General features: G+C 35.7%; 2 protein-coding genes across 4 annotated transcripts; one reads left to right on the top strand and one right to left on the bottom strand.

The window, feature by feature from the left end:
* The first annotated feature begins 527 nt into the window (after positions 1 to 527).
* LOC142548847 (GCN5-related N-acetyltransferase 4, chloroplastic-like) lies at positions 528 to 3,449 on the top strand. 2 transcript variants are annotated; one of them, XM_075657429.1, is made up of 3 exons: positions 528 to 826; positions 1,923 to 2,316; positions 2,767 to 3,449. In XM_075657429.1, exons 1-3 carry the CDS (start codon positions 664 to 666, stop codon positions 3,035 to 3,037), a joined length of 828 nt encoding a protein of 275 aa, XP_075513544.1. In that variant the 5' UTR covers positions 528 to 663; the 3' UTR covers positions 3,038 to 3,449. The 2 variants fall into 2 exon arrangements, with proteins under 2 accessions (XP_075513544.1, XP_075513543.1); XM_075657428.1 differs by having other exon boundaries at positions 528 to 841.
* A 6,356-nt stretch (positions 3,450 to 9,805) lies between these two features.
* LOC142548846 (auxin response factor 18-like) lies at positions 9,806 to 12,861 on the bottom strand. Of its 2 annotated transcripts, none has more exons than XM_075657426.1 (4): positions 12,538 to 12,861; positions 11,206 to 12,348; positions 10,060 to 10,931; positions 9,806 to 9,963 (listed from the first exon to the last, which is right to left on the bottom strand). In XM_075657426.1, the coding sequence occupies exons 2-4, from the start codon at positions 12,334 to 12,336 to the stop codon at positions 9,900 to 9,902; spliced, it is 2,067 nt and encodes a 688-aa protein (XP_075513541.1). In that variant the 5' UTR covers positions 12,337 to 12,348; positions 12,538 to 12,861; the 3' UTR covers positions 9,806 to 9,899. The 2 variants fall into 2 exon arrangements, with proteins under 2 accessions (XP_075513541.1, XP_075513542.1); XM_075657427.1 differs by having other exon boundaries at positions 12,809 to 12,826.
* Between the last annotated feature and the right edge of the window lie 7,428 nt (positions 12,862 to 20,289).

Below are 20,289 nucleotides of genomic sequence, written 5' to 3'. Positions count from 1 at the left end.
CATGAAAAATATTATATTTTATGTTTAAAAATCTATTTTTTATTTTAAATATGAATAAAGCTGTTTTCTCTCACAAAAATATATTTGTATGACGTATAACAAAAGACATACAATTTGTATATACATACTAAAACTTACAATAAAATATTAATAATTTTAAATTTATGATTAAAAATAAATTCTCTTTACTATTTTATATTTGACAAAAATTTGTGTGAGACGGTCTCACGGGTCATATTTAGTGAGACGGATTTCTTATTTGGGTCATCCGTGAAAAAGTATCACTTTTTATGCTAAGAATATTACGTTTTATTGTGAATATCGGTATGTTGACCCATCTCACAAATAAAGATTCGTGAGACCGTCTCACAAAAGTCCTATTCTTTATATTTTATACATATATATGATAAAATATCGTGACAAACTTTTCGAAAATTAATATATATTTGAGTTTTTGTAAAGATAAATTCAAATTTTATTATATAATGAATTATAAGGACAATCTTAACTAATAATTAACTAATTTGGTAAGTTGGGAGTGTTAAACCCAGAAAGTTTCAGAAGTTGCCATTTCCTTTCTTTTTCTTCCCGTGGTGGGAGGAGACTGAGAGAGAGCAGAATTGAAGGAAATTTTGAGAGAGGAGAGGGGGCGTGATTTTGGAAATGCAGACGATTAATTTTGGAGGGTTGTCTGTGAAAAAGGGCAATAACCTCTTCAGTCTTTGTCTCAACTTCAAGAATCTGAATCGTCCCTTTTACTCATTTTCCAAGATTTCTCATTTGGGAGTGCCCACATCCTTCTCTTCTTCCTTTCCTACAATATCAGGTTGGGGCGGACCCGGTAGGGCAATTAAAAGTTTTCATTTTATTTCATTTGAAATGGTTAGTTTTTCATCCTTGATAAACTATGTTGCACCTGGTTTGAGCTTTTGTTTGTTTGTGTGATAAGGATAAGATTCAGTTTACTGTTATTGATTTTAATCAAAAATCAAGTTTTAGGTTGGTAATTGAACTCTACTTTGTGTAGGCCATGTGGTATGAACTCGATCCTTAGCTAAAGAAGAAGAAGTTGGAATCTTGTATCAGTCTGATTAAATTCCTACAATTTAACTCAATTATCATGATAATAGGTGACCAAATATGGTGGTGCTCGTGTTCCAGAAACAGGCTGGGTTGACATGATTTTAATCGTGTGCCAATATGATTACAAATCTACACTATTGCAATAGATGCTGATACCAGTGTGCTATGATCTATAGTCAGTACCTTGTAAGTCCCACTAGAACAATCGATGCATAGGTGAATCATCTCATCTAGTCTAGCATAAATAGATGGTCGAAAGAAATTCAAGAAATTTGACCGTGACTGATGTGATTTTTACTTCATTTGAACCTATTTGTAAGAAACTGGGGTTTTGGATGAGATTGATATGAGTGGTGTATTTTTGTGTTGGAGCTATCTCTGGATCCAAGTGTGAATTCCTAGATGTATTTATTAGAATTAGTGTCACGAGTCAGATGATTTTTTTGCTCTATTAATGATTTTCATTTAATGTTTCATTTACCTGCCTACCGAATTTTGTCACGTGGTTCTTTTGAAAGCAAGAATTGTTAACTTGATATTTACAGCGTGAAAATTCAATCTCTTGCATTTCAACTGAACTTTATGGTAGCCGTTGAAATTATAGTCGAAACCATATGAATTATGATAGTGAGTGCAGAGAATAAAAGATTTGGAGGCAAATTTAAGGTTTGGTACTTAAAGATAGACAATGCTAGAATGGTGACAAACAACATAAACTATAAGAAGTGAACTAGTATGTGGCTAGCACTCTGTTGTATAGGCAGAGCAGAGTTTAAATGATTTTGAACTAATTAAATATTTATGATGTTCCTGTTTTAAAGGATTTCTCTTCTTCGTAGGTCTTTGTAGGGCTAGTCAAGTGTTTGAAATTTTCCCCACGTCTCCTGAAATCTTCATTCGCGATGCCAGGATCGAAGACTGCTGGGAAGTGGCGGAGACACATTGCAGTTCCTTCTTCCCTGAATATTCTTTTCCTCTAGATGTTGTTTTGAGAATTGACAGGCTTATAGGTATGCTATTTGGATTTTCAATACCAAATGGCTGCAAAAGAACTTGCATGGTGGCTGTAGCTGGAAGTTCTGGTGTAGATTCATTCTTCACGGGGAGTGATGATTTCAAAGCCGGATTTTTTAACGGAAAACATAGTCAAAGTAAAGGATATGTGATTGGGATTTTGACTGTGGACACCGTCGCTGATTTTCTTCCAAGAAAAGGACCTCTTCTTCAAAGAAGGTAGGTTTTAGTTCTCATTTTTGAGTACTTATTTTTAGATTGGAAGTATAAAAAAATCTTTCTTTTGTGGAAGTTGACTAATTATTTTAGTTTCTTCAAGAAACATTAAAAAAAATTCACTTTTGTAAGCTTAGCCCGGGCTTCAAGTCACATCTGCCGAGTCCTTTTCCCCTCCAAAACGTTGGAGCACAAAAAAAATCAACATGTGTTTAGAACTGATTGTTGAATTTTCAGTATTAAAAATATAAAATTTATGTGGTTCGGTTCGCCATAAAGAACTATTTCCAGGACAGCTTGGAGTGGCAAAACTCTTTCGTAAAACCAGATCAAAATAAAATTGTATCAAATGAATGCATTATAATTATAATAACATCCAACTTTAATCTTTGATTTCTGTCAGTGATAAATCCGATTATTAGTCTGAATGAGACATGATGCCATTGTGTATAGGAAAGGAATTGCTTACATATCAAACATTGCTGTCCGACAAAGCTACCGTAGACAGGGAATAGCAAAAATGCTAATAGCTAAAGCAGAGGTGAAAGCCAGAAGTTGGGGATGTCGGGCAATTGCATTACACTGCGACTTACAAAACCTTGGAGCCAAAAGTTTATACGCAAGTCTAGGCTTCAAATGTATTAAAGTGCCTGAAAATGCAACTTGGCCTCAGCCAAAAACCTCACCTGATATGCAGTTCGACTTCATGATGAAACTTATTTGAAGATACTAATAATTGTATCTCATCTAAACCATAAAACTGAAAGCAGCGTAAATGTTTGTGTACATGGACATTTGACAAGTTGCAGGTGGTGAAACGTATCTTCCAGGTCTAATTTTAATTTGGTGGCCTTTTAGCTCAATGATGGATTTTCGTTTTTACGGGTGACCTGGGAGCCAAGGTCATGGTTTTGATTTCTGGTGAGCGCAAGCGATTGCCTCGGAAGAGATCACTGGTGTAGGTATGATGCTTCTATGACATCTGATTCATGATTAAAAGAATTGAATTGTATCGTTCATGTAAATTAGTCTTTGTTACCACAATTTTAAAGAAAATCAAGATCTTTTTTATGTACCAAGGCTGCTAGCCTGCTATATTTTTTGTCGTGATTCTATTGGTTACAGATTTAGCACATCGACAATCAATTGATTACATGATCGAGTGTAGATTAATTTGATGTTATATATCATGTTGCATTGGTAAATACATAAAAGATTTCTTATCATACATAATGAGTGCCATATGATCAGTCACTGATCAATCTTTCGTCTTACTTTCCAGATGGTTGTCATATATCAATTAGATAAATACGTGGTTATGAATGTACACCATTAGTTATTGGACCCGGGACAACATAAAGGTTCTACGTATTAGTGCTGCACTTGGACTTGTTTACCGACTTTGCGAGGATCATCAACTGATGATTTTGAGTGTAGTTTTGATATACATAGAATTTGAAGCATTATAATCGGAGATTCACTGTATTTGTAAGAGTGTGTATATCATATGTGATTTGATGAGGTAATAATGCAAGGAATCTATGGTCATAGTAAAAAATGTGCTTTTGGGGAAAGTGATTTGCTAGTTGAACATATGATGTCACTATGATTACTCAAATATATATCACATCATTATCGAATTTATATGTAACCCTCGATAAATCCGTGGTTGTAGGTTCGATCGGGATATATGAGTTGAATGGACCACCGTTCGATCGTTAATCATTATATACTTGTTATTACAGGAACTATTAATGATACCTATAAAATAATTGGGGTGTTACTAAGCGCTCTTACCATGATTTGAAGGTATAATCAGATATGAGTTTTGACGTTCTTGTAATCAAAGGTTGATGCAAAGAATTGAGCTAACCAAGATAATCTTGTATAAGGAACACATGTTGTCTCGAATCACATGAGTTGTGAACCACGACTAGCTGTATTCTGAACTATTGAGGGTTATATAAACATTGGATTTTATGTTCCCGTTGAGATAATCAAATTCAAGGAGTTGAATTTGATGGTTGTGTTTGATGGAGATCGAACACGTCATATAAAGTGTTTATTAGTGAATTTCATATTTAAAAGTGAAAATTAGCATGACTGCTAAATTCGTAAGTATAATACAAATGCCTGAAATATGTGAAAAAGTTTTATAATTGACAGCTGCCAAAATAGAGTTAGTAGAAGTTACTATGAGTAAGTTGTTTTTTGAAAAATTTGACTTTGCATTATTATAACGAGGTCTGTACTCTCTCCACATCGCTCATATATGATCGATCGAAATTATGATGAAACCATGATCATAGATTGTTTAATGAATTGTGTTTGGAGTATCCTAGTAAAACTCTAACTAGTGGGTGTTTTGGATAGACAAAATACCCGATATGAGTTTTGACTCATTTGATTGAAATATCCTAGTCAAACTATAACTAGATGAGATCACATAATCTAAAAAAGCTTAAATTATATAGATAATAATATACTTAGATTAGACCACTAATAGAAATTTTGACCAGTTGAGCTGAAACATCCACTCAAACACCTACTAGTAAGCATCATAGTTCGCAAAGCTATTAGCAAGAATCCTAATGGGATTCTACATCATCCATTAATTTTATAAATGCGACATTGTGTTTCAAATTTGCAGTCAAGAAAATTTCTCTCTCATTTCAACTCAACAACTAGGCCACCTCCTCGGTTTTGACTAAGATTTCAGCCATCACCTCACAACCACCACTCGTCGTGTCACCTCCAGATTGCCGTCACCTTCCAGTCATTGATTCTCGACACAAATTTCAACTAGATTTCTAGTACTATCTAGACGAGGAACATAACTTTCAACAGTGGACATAATTATTGGAGATCGAAGAACGAAAAATTCCAGTTGCTTGTTCGAGGGAGATACAATAAGAGTTATATCCCTTAAAATAATGAATAGTTGTAGTCAACCGTTAAAACGCTAAATGCAGCATTCAATAAACATCCAATGAAAATATTTAGAACTACAAGATGCCCAATAACTTTTCGACTGTCGAAAATTAAAATTTTAAGCTTCCGTCATGTCTCAAATGCGAGAAACTAGTACACTAATACAATTAAGTAGTTGGAAATTAACTACTGATCACATAATTGAGCGGCTAAAAATTCAAATTCAAAATAATTAAATAAGCAAAGGTTTTCTTATCCAGCTCACTCTAGGATTATTTGTCGTGGATCTATATATTTTATTAAACTAAAATAAAATAAAACATGTTATGGATTTATTTCATTTAGAATTTTTTAAAAAAAGAACAAAATCAGTAAAATTGTGACCGAGACAGTGTTTTACAGTTGGGAAATTGACTTTATGTCAAGTTGCATTAATTATGGAATTATGACACATGATAAAAATAATCATTTATGGGATTAGTAATCTAATAATTTAATTGATTGCTATTATATATTATTAGATTAGATAGTATTAGTTACGAAGTGAGAAAGGCCCAAGCATCCACACGGCGCAAGCGTTGTTTCTGGGCCTCGAGGGGGGAGCCCAGTTCATTTAATTAATTATTTAATTAACAACCATGATTGCGTGATAAAATTTTGTACCGTTGTTGAGAATTACGGTTCCGCTTACTTTTTATCAAAAATCATAGTTAATATAACCGCATGAATTTAATATTTTTAAATCATTCAAGAGTCTAAACATCACATGTTAGTTATTTTTCTAACATGAATAATTATTGGACATAAACAATCATCTCCTCAGTAACTGTTCCTTTCATCAGAAATTTTTAAACACGAAAAGCGCGAAATTTTTTAAGATCACTTATTAGTAGCATCATTCCAACAAACCGGTTCTCACTTTTAAACAAAACAATGGCATAAAGTTACTACTTCAAAAGATTGAGCACTGAAATAGATGATGTTGAAGAAGAAAATATCAAATACATGTTGACTTAGAATTTACTTTGATTTAACAGGTGAAAATTTTAAAAATATATGTGAAATCCTAAAGCCACCAATGTACCTTTGAATGACGAGTAGGTATCTTGTGAGACAACCCTACCGATATTTATATAAAAAGTAATACTCTTAGCATAAAAAGTAATATTTTTTATGGATAACCCAAATAAGATATATGTCTCACAAAATACGACCCGTGAGACTTTCTCACACAAGTTTTTGTCTTGAATGACTTGGTAGATGTTCGTATCAGCAGTGTTATCATCCGTTCAGTACATGAGACGTGTGTTGAGTGATGAATCATGATCATTCATCCATACATCATGGTTGAATGAGTAACAATGATTTATCTGCTGAGCACATGTGTCGTGTGTTGAGTTGTTAAGAGCACGACCTATGCAGATAACATGGCAAAATCCCCTTTGAATGAACATGGTAAAAAGGGTTATTTTATAATATTGAATCCGATCCCATAAATCTTTGTTTGTTGGTGTTGTTTGGCCGACAAAGTATTAAACATTATACTAGGGATTCGATCCATATATGTATGTATGGTCCACCCTACTTAATCTTAATTTAAGCCCCCTAATTATACTAATATTTTGCTCAAATCCCAATTGAGTTTCCCCACTCTTGCGCCACCATTGCTGGTCTTTCATGGCTGGAAGTTGATTTCTTCATCTGCACTTGGGGTCTGAGTTTTAAAGTCAAATCACAACGCATCCGATCATAATTTTTTAAATTAATTCGAATGTTTGAAATTTATTTAAACTTTGTTGATTAACACGTATTTATGGCAAAAATTTGTGTGAGACGGTCTCACGGGTCATATTTTGTGAGACGAATCTCTTATTTGGGTCATCCATGAAAAAGTATTACTTTTTATGCTGAGAGTATTAATTTTTATTATGAATATCGGTTAGTTTGACCCGTCTCACAGATAAAGTTTCGTGATACCGTCTCACAAGAGACCTATTCCGTATTTATTTATAAAAGATATAAAAAAATAATTGAGATTGTGAATATATATATATATATATATTATATATATATATATATATATAACGTAGTTGTTTCAAACACATATCGTGATTTACTCATTTTTGTTTTCCTACATTATTTAAATCAAACATATAAATGATATCGATCGTTTGCGACTTTATCAAAATCTATAACTGGTAGCGGTAAAACTCGAATATTTTAAATCGGATAACAACTCAAACACCGCGTTTCGAATACTCTAACAAATAGAGACAATCAATGCAGTATAACAATTATGAAACACACATGTTAAGCTTTGATGAAGCACTCAAAAATTAACTATACAAAGAGTTGAGATTATTTAGTTACATTAATTAGATCCACTTAATCTGTTTGTTCATCATCATCATCACATGTACAATTTGCTTTGTAATAATTAATAAATACAACACAACTAATATAACTTAATATTATATGGTGCAACAACTATTAATTAAATGAACAGTTGTAACCACAAGATTAAATCACTCCATGCAATCAATACCCTTGAAATTGATGAATATAAGTTGTTAAGAAGAGCAACATATTATTTTAAATAAATTTATAAACAAGCATGAAAAACAAGAGACAAAAAGTAAATAAATTTTTTCATTCAAGTTTTTATTTCTTTATATTTTATACTTCATAAGAAAATTAGGGGGGAAATATTTTGGAAACATAAAATAATTATTGCCATGATTAACATGCTTAACCATTAAAAAATAATTTAAGATTTAAATAGTGATATAAAATTGACAAAAACTTGTGTGAGACGGTTTCACGGGTCGTATTTTATGAGACGGATCTCTTATTTAGGTCATCCATTAAAATTTTTATTTTTTATGCTAAGTGTATTACTTTTTATTGTAAATATCAGTACGATTGACCCGTTCCACAAATAAAGATTCGTGAAACCGTAACCAACTCTATAAAATTTAAGTGTCGAAAGTAAATTGTCATGATTCATTCAGTCATCAGTGGCTCAATTGTTAACAATCTCACTGGTAATTTGGCACTCTGTTATTTATTTACATTATATATTCCATATTAGGCAAATACATGTAAAATAAATTGTTACTTTAATATGACAAATATGAGAAGGTATAAGTAAACTCTTTATTTCAGAGTGTGGCCACCACATGTTGATTATTAAAACGAAATGTTGACAATTGAAATTCCCTAATATTTTTGGATATGAATACTTCGGGATGGAATAAGGGTCAGTTAAAAAAGTAGGAGTGAGATAGAAAATATTTAAAAAATAAGGACTCTGACTTTTTTTTAAAAAAACAAGGAGTTGACTTTTGAGTATTACATTAACTACAATTAAACTATTTAATTTGATTAATTTTTCCCTTCTTTTTCTTCTCTGTCGACACACATCTTCCTTCAATTAAAATTTACGATTCTTTTTCCCCAAATCGAGATATGTCGACTCAAAATCAATTTAATCGACCATGATCGACCCAATGTATTGGAGCTGTCATTGGGTCGACAACGTAGGTGACCTACGCAATTTTCTGGTCGACCAAAACAATGGTCGACCAAAGCAACTATTGCTTTGGTCATTTCACCAATTGTTTGGTGGACCAAAGCTGTTGCTTTGGTAACAGCTTTGGTCGACCAACAACCATTACCAAAACAATGGTCGACCATTGGTCGATGAAACAATGGTGGACCATTGTTTGGTCTTTGGTTGACCATTGATAGATGGTCGATCTAAGCTTGATCGACTCACGCTTGGGTCGACCAAAACATGGTCGAAATTTTCTTCTTCAATCAGTCGATCGACCAACGAAAATAAACAATAAATCGAAATAAACGTTAATATTATCAGATTATTATTAGCCATTGCGTCGATTTGTGTTGAAAATTGTAGTCGGAAAGGAAATGAAAAGGGGGTCGACAGAGAGGATTTAGGTTGAGTCGACTGATGATAATTAATTACGTGTTTAAAGTAAATGTATATATGTAATCAAATTTAATTATGTATTTACACTTAAAATACAAGGACATTTAAGTAAATTGACTTATCGATCTTTTTTTTAAATACTTCAGAATGCACTCCCTTTTCCCCAAATTTCCCATGGAATAACGAATTTAACTCCAAAAGAAATCACAATTGATTACCAAAAATCCAATGTCTAAAGGCAAAAATTTGTGTGAGACGATTTCACGAGTCATATTTTGTGAGACAAATGTTTTATTTAAGTCATTCAAGAAAAAATATTACCTTTTATGCTAAGAGTTACTACTTTTTATTATGAACATCGATAAAATTGACCCGTCTCACATATAAAGATTCATGAGACTGTCTCACAAGAGACCTACTCATGTCCGAAAACCAAAAAATTCCTCCATGGATGGTAAGTTAAGGCCTAAGATCATGCGTGTTTTTTTCTTTTTCTTATCAATGAATAAATCTCTTTACTTGTTTGACTTAGATACGTAGTATTTCTTGAAAAAGTGATTCGAATTTAAGAGTTTGCATAAATAAATCTAAGAACTTGACAAGAAAACAAATAGCGAATGTGCACAAGTTAGGGCATACATTTCTCAGAAAGTTAAATTGGAACTGTACAATGAAAATCACAAAACAAGTTCTTGTTTTAACTTCAAAGATTGTCACTGCTTGAATCCATCAAGATGGTTAGCCTTCTCGCTTTCTTCGTAAAATCGCTGCAGAATCGATGACAATAAAGATCGGTTAAACACAGATACAGTTGTTGTATGTTGCAAAAAATGGAATTAAGTGATTGATTATACGAGTTTTACCCAAAGAGATCGTCTCCCATGTGTTTAGTTGCGCCGGTTACATCACTGTAAACTACATTGCTTAACATCTCAGATTGTTCCAAGTTGAACATGGAGGCGAGCATCTTGTACAGCTCCTCGTATGAGCCAAGCAGTGAAAGGTCAAGGGTCCGGCCAACATCCTCAGATTCCACAAACACTTTGCAATGTCCTGTAACACCGAATCCAAAGTCAAGCTTCTCTTCTTTCTCCGATGGGAACTCTCCATCTGAAGAGGCTTCTAGCGGGCAATTCTGAATGACAGCCGATCCTGATCCGTTTGAATTGTTGGCCATGTTTTCTTGGTTTCTGCCTGATGAATCGTTTTGAGAGAGCTGCTGCTCTGTGAGAATTGGCTGGCCGAACAAAACAAACACGGGTTTCTTTGCCTCATTGTTTTCCTCAAAATCTTGAGTAGAACTTCCCGTTTTCAACCTGCATCGCAATGCATCAAATTTTGTTTGTCCTGAGGGGCAGTTCCCTGTGGGAATTTTAGGCAGCGGGCTAGTATAATCGAGATGCTTGAAATCAATCGATTGCAGACCCATCTGCGGTTTCTTGAAGTGGAGATGTGATGAAGATAATCGAAATTCAGTTTGCCTGGCTCCCTGTATGCCTGCATAAATGTTTTCGTGAAAAAAACCCAAGGGGTTGCTTGGACTGAGGGGGTTGCCAAGTAGAGGTGGCATCGAAAGATGCACAAACGGGAATTCTGAAGGTTGTGGAAACCGTGACCTCTTTCTTGGCGGTGAGAAGCGAGAGAGATTGATAGCCGGTACATTAGATACCAATTCAACCAACCATGGATTAACCCGCTTCACGTTTTGTAGTAAATCAGGCTCATCCCATACCACCTTCAAACGAGTTTATAAAACAAAGTAAAAAACCAGGAACATGGCCACGCTTAAAATAATCAAAATTATAGTTTCATGCAAACACACTTGTTACATTTATAACGAGTATTTCACATTGAACAGACAAGAAATTCACAAACTATCCATTTGAAACTACTTGATGGAAATGGCTTATAGTTGTGAATATATCCAATCTTCTATGATACAATATAACTAAGCATTCAATAGATGAATTTTACCAAATGGACGAAATGGGAGTACAACGCTGAATCACCTGAAGAAGACGCCATGGCGAATTAGGCCAACGAACAGGGTCAACCACATGTACAGACGAAATGGTTCCCATGAACCAACTAATTCGAGATGAATCCTCCGTCTCGAAAGCCATTTTAAACCTCATTCCAGAACACCATTGCACTCTAATGGCAGCATTCACTGCAGAAGCTCTCACAACAAACTCTGGTGTGCTTGCCCGAGGAAAATAGACAACCTCAAACGGCCTGCCATTCACAGCTAGATTTGCTGCTTCAACAACAGATTCAGCCCTTACACATCCTTTTTCCTTCAGTCTCATTTCATCATTTTCACACCCTTTCTTGGCATATCCAGTGCTCAAATTCCCATTTTCACTCAAGAAACCGGAGAAGCCTCGGCACAAAGAATCTGCACAATTTGCAGCACCAGTGTTCCATCCAGATGACACAACATCAACTCCCCCACAAATCCCCTTTTTCGCCCTTCGTATCCCTACACAAAGATCGCCATTCTCTGCCCTTAAAAACACAACTGCATCCCCAGCTACAAGCTTCTTCTGGTTAACAAAATTACTCCAACCCGTTGTCAATAAGTGGCGCCGCGGGGTACCTCGATAAATATGCCTAAATTTCCATACCTCACCATGGACATCCTTAACCAAGATCGTCTGAACGGGCGGGTCAGCCGAGTAATCCAACCTAGGAAATATGGTCTCAGCACAGTATCTTGGTACAGAAAAACCCCCTCCATTGTTTGCATCAGACTGTGTCAAAGTCTTGGCAAAGGAATTGGATTTCTCCTTTTCCTCATCTTTTTCAAATCCCAACAGCATGCCCTCATCAGCAACATCGCACTCACTCCCTCTCAAAGGGAATAGTCTAATTTTAGCATAAACTTCATCAGTCTCACTAGCAGCCAAGTATTTTATGACGGATACCCTACAAAGTATAAGAGGTGAGATTCTCCAAAATCCACCAAAATCCACAGTTTTATTAGCATATTCAGCGTGGCCTTGAGGAAAATAATAGACCCTTGAGTTTACAGGTGGAACTTGAGCCATCCCACCAGCGCAGGCATGCCATAGCCGAGGATCCAAGATATTTTCCACTTGATTCATGGGTTTGTTCAGCGAGTGAATAACATTAGTCATTTGCGTAAAATTCTGCCAAAGAGACACAAAGACGCAGAAAAGAATCACAACAGGTAATAAAAGAACAAAATCCAGTACCCCTTTAGGTACCCGGATCAACAATTATGTAAAATAAAAAACAAATCAAGAGCAGAAATTGCAACTTCTAAACACAAATCGAACGCGGTGTAAATTAGAAAAAAGCAAGCACACCAAACTCACAAAGATTCTCGATCTTTTTCACTCTATCCCTTTCATCGCATCAAATCCACAGAGCCAAAAAAAACACATCCAAAAACAGATGTGAGTAAGTAATGATGTTGGGTGTGTGTACACCTTTTGGAGTACAGAAACTGCAAGTGATCTGTGTATGAGAGAGAAGAGAATGGGGTGTATTTAAGCAAAGCAGAAGGAGTGATGATAGGAGACGGGGACAGACAGAGACCAAAGACACAGATAACACACAGTGGAGGGCGGGGGTCTGAAGAGACACCTGAAGTTGAAGCTTCGTTTGCCGACCAGAGGGTGGCAGAGGGAATTAATTTTGACAAATGACACACACAAGTCCAATTTATGGTGATATATATATACACACACACTCACATATTTACATGTATTTAAATTTATGACTAATTTAATTTAATTAATTAATTAATTTATTATTATTATTATTATTATTATTATTATATATACTATATTATTTTTATTATTATATTATAAAGTGTGAGATTTTTTGAGTAACAATTTTAGAAGAAACCAAAATATTTAATTTCATGATTATCTTTAGTATTCTCGTAAAACTCTCTTCAAGTCACTCTATCTTTCGCATAGAAAAAAAATCTAAACAAAACTTCCATTTTAAATCGAATAACTCTTCTAAATTGAAAATAATATCGTTTTAATTGTTTAATATTATTGGATCAAATTAAAAATAATAATAACACATACAACACATGTTCATATTTTACTGGTTATTATTATTCTTGAGTTGACTAGATTAACTAATTTGATGTCATTTTTATGTATTTTTTTATTAATATAATATATAATTTTTAAAAAATTTATAACTATTGAAATATTTTCTTTAATATTTGTAATGCCCGAGATTCTTGGTGATATGTCTGAAATAATATATATATATAGTATGAATAAGAAATGCAAGAACAGAAGGGGAGAAACGATGTTGCAAAACTTGAGTTTATTGGCAAAGTGCCACCGCACCCGCGGTAAGAAACGGACCGCACCCGCGGTTGTAGTTCATGAAATGTGGAAGAGTTACAGTAGCATGAGCGCACCCGCGCTAGGAAGCTACTGCACCCGCGGTTGATGGACAGAGAGTTGGGCATTTTTACAGTAGGGTCACCGCACCCGCGGTCCCAGAGGCAGCACACCCGCGGTGTATGGCCAGTAGGGTATGAGATTTGCTACTGGAAGGTAACCGCACCCGCGGTGCTAGACAGACCGCAACCGCGGTGTTGCTACAGTGAGGTCACCGCACCCGCGGTATAAAAGCGAGCGCACCCGCGGTCCAAGCTTCTGAAAAAATTGATGTATATCAGTACACTGAGCGCACCCGCGGTACAAAAGTGAGCGCACCCGCGGTGTGACGTGCAGCATGAAAAATAAGCCACGTTTCCTGGTGTTGCATGCAATATATATATAAGAATTACACGTCTTCCCCTCACAAATTCAGAAAAGGGTCGAAGCTTTTGAGAAGAAAATCCTTGCGCCTTTTAGATTGTGATTGTGAAAGATCCGTCCGTTAGAATTTTAATCCGACTTCAGTACTGCGTTCCTATCGACGTAGGCTACAACTGGACGTAAGATTTGTTACGTTTAAATACGATTTGAAATTACGATATTGTAAGTAATTGAACATGAATCATATATGGTGTTTTTGATACAGTAGACATCGTATATTTGAAGTTAGATTAAAGAACAGACTGCTTATGTAATTGTTATGATTTTCGGAGTCGATTTGATTGAGATTCGGTATTAGATTTGATTTATCGTTGAAATTACGAGTTGTATTGATATTGATTATGAGCTCTGGTATTATATCTGTGATGTTGAGATTGACGGGATTAGCGAGACTGTATTGTTATGCCGTCGAGACATCAGTTGATTTAGATTGATCAGATTCAGTAATGAATTCGATTGTATCATGATATCGTTGATATGGATCAGATTATGTTTGATTTGAGTATTGATCAGAACATGTTTTGAATTGAGTTGTGTATTGATATATATACTCCTCGATATTGTCATTTCAGATTGATTGACATTGACAGATTCAGATTCCAGACTTTGACTTCGACAGACCGACGGAAAGAAAGGTATAAATCGATGTGAATTGGGAGATCGACTGTAGTTAGATTTAACTCGAGTTTCCATAAACCACATACTTGTATGTTATTGTTTTCATACCTTTGTATGCTTTGTTTGAGTATGCTGATTTTATTGATGTGTATAAAATCAGTAGATAGCAGATAGCTATTGAGGGAGAGTCACTGACAGAGGGGCTAGGTTTTGACAGAGCGATCACTGGCCCATTGCACATTGTCAGGGCTAGACATGCCAAGTCTTTGGCAGATCTGCCAAGGCATTGGACGTTTGGTGTATCGATGTGCTTAAGAGACAGAGCAGCCCTTATTGCAGACTATTCGATACAGATCAGACCAAAGTCCAGGAATAGGGACGTATCAATTACAACCACCACGAACGTAAGAGATAGGTGGGAGACTTGTTACGTTCTTATTCAGGCCGGGATCCCTAGATGAGAGATTGAGTCAGAGTCTTAGAATCACAGAGTGTGATTCAGAGTTTATATTGATTCATATTTCTTAGGTGATACATGTTCAGAGTATGAATTACTGTTTGATATCAATTTATGATTTCAGATTATGATACATGTCTTGATATCTATTTCATGCTTTTATATATGCTGGTATATGAAATATATGTATACATGATTTATACTGAGATTTATTCTCACCGGAGTTATCCGGCTGTTGTCTTGTTTGTATGTGTGCATAACAACAGGTGGGACAGGATCAGGGTCGAGAAGATGATGAGAGATCGAGATTAAAGTGGTGATTCCGGACTTTGATGTAGATAGGTTTCATTACTTGATTGTAGTAGTTGAACCTTAATTTGGAACTAGAATGCATGTTGTACAAAACTTGTAGTTTTATACTGTTTGTATATTAGATTAATCTCATAACGTTCCGCAGTTTAAAGAAAAAATTTATGGCCCTAATTACTTAATTAGTAAATTGATCCTAATAACGATTAAGAAGATAATTAGCGTCCGGGTCCCCACAATATTTATCTTATTTTTTAAAATTTAATATAAAATATTATCATAAGAAAGCTTAAAACTAAATTCAACACAAAATATCAGGCATGTGTATGCAACTCGTGTAATATTCGTTAGTCTATATTACCTTAGGCAAAAATTTATGTAAGACGGTGTAATGTCTGAAGTAAATATTACAAGTTGTTGATTTAGTAATGTGAGATTACTAAATTATTAATGATTTTAAAGAGGGAAATATGACATATTTTGATCATATGAAGTTCAAATTATTTGAAATTTGAATATAACGTAGAAAACTCAAAGATATAGAAGTTAAATGTTTTGAGTTTTGGAAAATTTGATCGTTTGACTGATCCAAAGGGATATACCGGTGTTAAAATGTTAAATTTTATATATTATATTATTATTTTATTAATATATTATTTTATTTTATTAATATAATATAATTTTAAAAAAAATTAAAATTAAAAGATAACTTTGAAATTTACGTTGAATGAATTGAATTCATTCAACTTGAACAGAAAGTTACATGCGAGAGGTGAGAGAAAAGAAAAGGAGAGTTTTCGATTTTTCTTTTCGATCGTACGACTTATCGGTTAATTCAATCGACGAACCGACTTCAGTTTTGAGATCGTTGACACGAGGTCTTCGATTTGAGGTATAAATTTTATATTTTTGGTGATGTTTGAAATTCGTCGATTTCTGGAATAAATCCGATAAATTGTTAAATCATACTGAAATTGAAGATTGTTGAATAGTGTATGATTTTAACGAAGTAGAGAAGATTATATTGGTGTTATTTTGAATTATTTCTAATTTGTTATAATTAAGGATTTTTAATCATTGGATTGAGATTGGAGAGTTGTTTGTCAGCTGTTATTAATTCTGATTGTATATTCGGAGTCTACGAAGTATAGGCTACACGTTGATATAAAGTTTTCGCAATTTGACGGATGTTGTAAAATAGCCTATTATTTTATGTTAAATTAATTAGGGTGTATTTGATGATAGTATTGTGAATTAAATACACCATAATATTAAATTGTTGAGTGATAATAATTTATAATCGAGTTTTATATTTTGTTAAATTAATTGTTGTTGGAATATTTGATGTTATATATTGAGGCTGTTATGATTATGTTGATACGGTGACAATGATCTGATAATTATTGTTGAATTATTTAGATACATCACAAGCCTCAGGATCAAAGAAGTAGCCAGATTTGATATATATATACTCGATTATCAGGTACGTGTTGACGTACGGGCATATGTTGTTATTGTTTAGTATTGATGAATACTATTGCGTTGAACGATGATAAATCACCGGAATTGGGTGATTTGGTATTATATTTGTCGTTTATTATTGTTGATATTGTTGACTATCGTTGTTGGGAGACGTCTCGTTGATGTTGTCACGTTGATGTTGTTCGTTCAACGATATTGCTGTCGCCGGAGTTGGGGTGCGACGTATCGTTGATGTTATTCGTTCGACGATATTGCTGTCGTCGGTGTTGGGGTGCGACGTATTGTCGATGTTGTTGTTCGTTCGACGATATTGCTGTCGCCGGAGTTGGGGTGCGACGTATCATCGATGTTATTGTTGCAGTGTGATGTTGTTGAGGTTGTTGATGGCTGATTGTCCAGAAACGGCAAATGGGGTATTTCTGTTATCATTTCAGTTATATCTTATGTTGTTGTTAATATAACTGTTATGTATTGCGATGATGATTGTTGTGTATGCTCACCCTTTGGGGCTGTTTCTGTTGGACAGATTACAGGACTATGCTGTGAGACATGATAGAGGTGAAGGACTAGGTGTGTCTAGTCAAACAATCCTGTAGTTTATAGTAGATATAGACAATATAGTTTATTGTCTTATTTGAGTTATGTGTGTATGTATTTATTATACTGTTTTTGCTGCACTGACGTAGATAGTGTGGTGATTGCACTATTTTGTCGTATATGCATTATATTATTACGTCGTCGAAAAGAAAAAAAAATTTATGCATATGACGTCACATGTTGTATGATTACGTGGCGAGGTTCAGGGGCGCCACATTGGTGGTATCAGAGCATATGTTAGATGTCTGGGATGGTTAGGAGTTGGGTTTGTGATGAGGGAGTTGGATGACGATATTATCTGCGTGTGTCTGTGCATTTGACTTGTTATTGATGATTTCTCGATGTGATTGATTGTTCTTTAGTTGCGTGTGCTTTCGTGCGAAAGGTGTGATGATAATTACTGGATTGTAATTGTTAAATGATATGATTAACAATTTGATTTCCAGTGATGTCAGCTAGAGAATAGGTACATCCACACGAGGAAACAGATGAGGTTGACAGTGGGTTTGGACAGATGAATCCATTGCCACCTCCTCCTATGGGACAAGCACCTGCAGATCAGCCTTTATTGCCTGGTGAGTTGACTTTGGCACAGTTCAGCAGTTATCTTCCGCCGAGATTTGATAGTTCTGAGACTGGTGAGCGAGCCGAGGAGTGGATTGAGAGGATAGAGCAGATATTTGTGACCGCTCCGTGTGCTAGGTCTGCTTGGTTACGATTGGCTACATTTCAGCTTTCGAGGAATGTACTATTGTGGTGGCAGACGACTGAGGCCGGATTGAGAGCTCAGGGCCGTACTGTTGATTGGGATGTGTTTCGGTCTCGTTTTCTTGATAAATATTTTTCTATAGCAGCCAGACAAAAGAAAGAGAGAGAATTCGAGGATTTGAGACAGGGCAGTATGTCTATTGCTGAGTATGAGTCTCGATATTCTGCATTATTGAAATATATGCCACATATTGCTACGAATGTTCATGCTAAGATGAGGCATTTCTTGAAAGGATTGAAGTTAGAGTTATTTGATCGTGTGCTGTCAAACAACCCGGTATCATTTGAGGATGCAGTGACGAGGGCTGAGATGGCTGAGTTAGTTATGCAGGAGTATGGAGCTCAGAGATGATTATCAGAGCCGACTAGGGAGTCATTGCGACCACAGTGACAGTCTTTTAAATATCAGAAGGGTTTATCTTCTTCTTCGACATCATCTGGGAAGCGTCGATTTGATTCACGACGTGTTGAGAGTCGTGGGGGCAGTTCTCAGTCTGTTCAGGGGCAGAGAGGAGAGTCCAGAGCAGTGAGATGTTTTCGTTGTGGGGGACCTCATCTGATCAGAAAGTGTACACAGACCGAGATCACCTGTTTTAAGTGTGGCGGTGTTGGCCATCTGGCGAGACAGTGTCCTAGTCGTGAGGGACACTAGAGCCTAGGAGTGCTAGAGGTAGATCCTCAGAGAGAGGAGGACGACAGCCTCAGCAGTTTACACCACGACCTTCTGGAGGACAGCCACGTATGCAGGGAGCTGGTCCGCCTCAGGCACATGTGTATGCTTTGACACGAGAGCAGGCAGAGGATGCACGAGAGGAGATGATAGCGGGTAAGTGTTATTTTTGTTCTTATCCTGCTTATATTCTTATTGATACTGGTGCCTCGCATACATTTATATCGAAGAGGTTTGTGGTTGAGCATCATATGCGCTCGTCTCCATTGTCTATGCCTCTTTCTGTTTCGACACCTTCTGGAGTTGATATATCAGTTGTATCAGTGATATCAGATGATATTATTTCTTATGAGGGCTATGAGCTGAGATCTGATATGATTATTCTAGACATGACTGATTTTGATTGTATTATGGGAATTAATGTGCTGAGGAGATATTTTGCGACTGTTGATTGTTATCAGCGAGTAGTATATTTTTATACAGATGAGAAAGAGCGTTGAAAATTTTATGGGAAGGGTTCTCGTCCCCGTGTTCCGTTGGTATCTGCCATCCGGATGTCTCAGTTATTGGAGCATGGGCATGATGGTTATCTTATTTATGCTGTAGATTGACAGAGAAGAAGAAGGAGGTGGGAATAGAGGAGATACCTATAGTTGCTGAGTTTGCTGATGTATTTCTGATGAGATTCCAGGCTTCCCACCAGCCCGTGAGGTGGAGTTTGGGATTGAGTTGATGCCAGGTACTTCTCCTATTTCTCGTACTCCTTACAGAATGACACCAGCAGAGTTGAGAGAGTTGAAAGTCCAGTTGCAGGACTTGTTGGACAAGGGATACATTCGCCCTAGTGTATCGCCTTGGGGTGCACCAGTTTTATTTGTGAGAAAGAAAGATGGAACGATGCGGCTTTGTATTGACTATCGACAGCTGAATAAGGTAACGATTAAGAATAAATATCCCCTCCCTCGTATTAATGATTTGTTTGATCAGTTGCAGGGAACCTCAGTATATTCGAAGATTGATTTGAGGTCAGGATATCATCAGAAACGAGTTAGAGAGGAGGATATTCAGAAGACAGCATTCAGGACCCGATATGGGCATTATGAGTTTTTGGTATGCCGTTTGGGTTGACAAATGCTCCAGCTGTGTTTATGAGTTTGATGAATAAGGTATTTCAGCCTTATCTTGATCAGTTTGTTATTGTGTTTATTGATGATATATTGATATATTTCAGGAGTGAGGCTGAGCATGCAGGGCATTTGCGTTCAGTGTTACAGGTGTTGCGATATAGACAGTTGTATGCCAAACTCAGTAAGTGTGAGTTTTGGTTGGATCGAGTGGTCTTCTTGGGTCATGTTATATCGAGAGATGGGAT

Source organism: Primulina tabacum, chromosome 6 (assembly GCF_025594145.1).
Source record: "Primulina tabacum isolate GXHZ01 chromosome 6, ASM2559414v2, whole genome shotgun sequence".
Taxonomy (NCBI): domain Eukaryota; kingdom Viridiplantae; phylum Streptophyta; class Magnoliopsida; order Lamiales; family Gesneriaceae; genus Primulina; species Primulina tabacum.
This window is presented reverse-complemented; position numbering and strand designations above follow the sequence as displayed.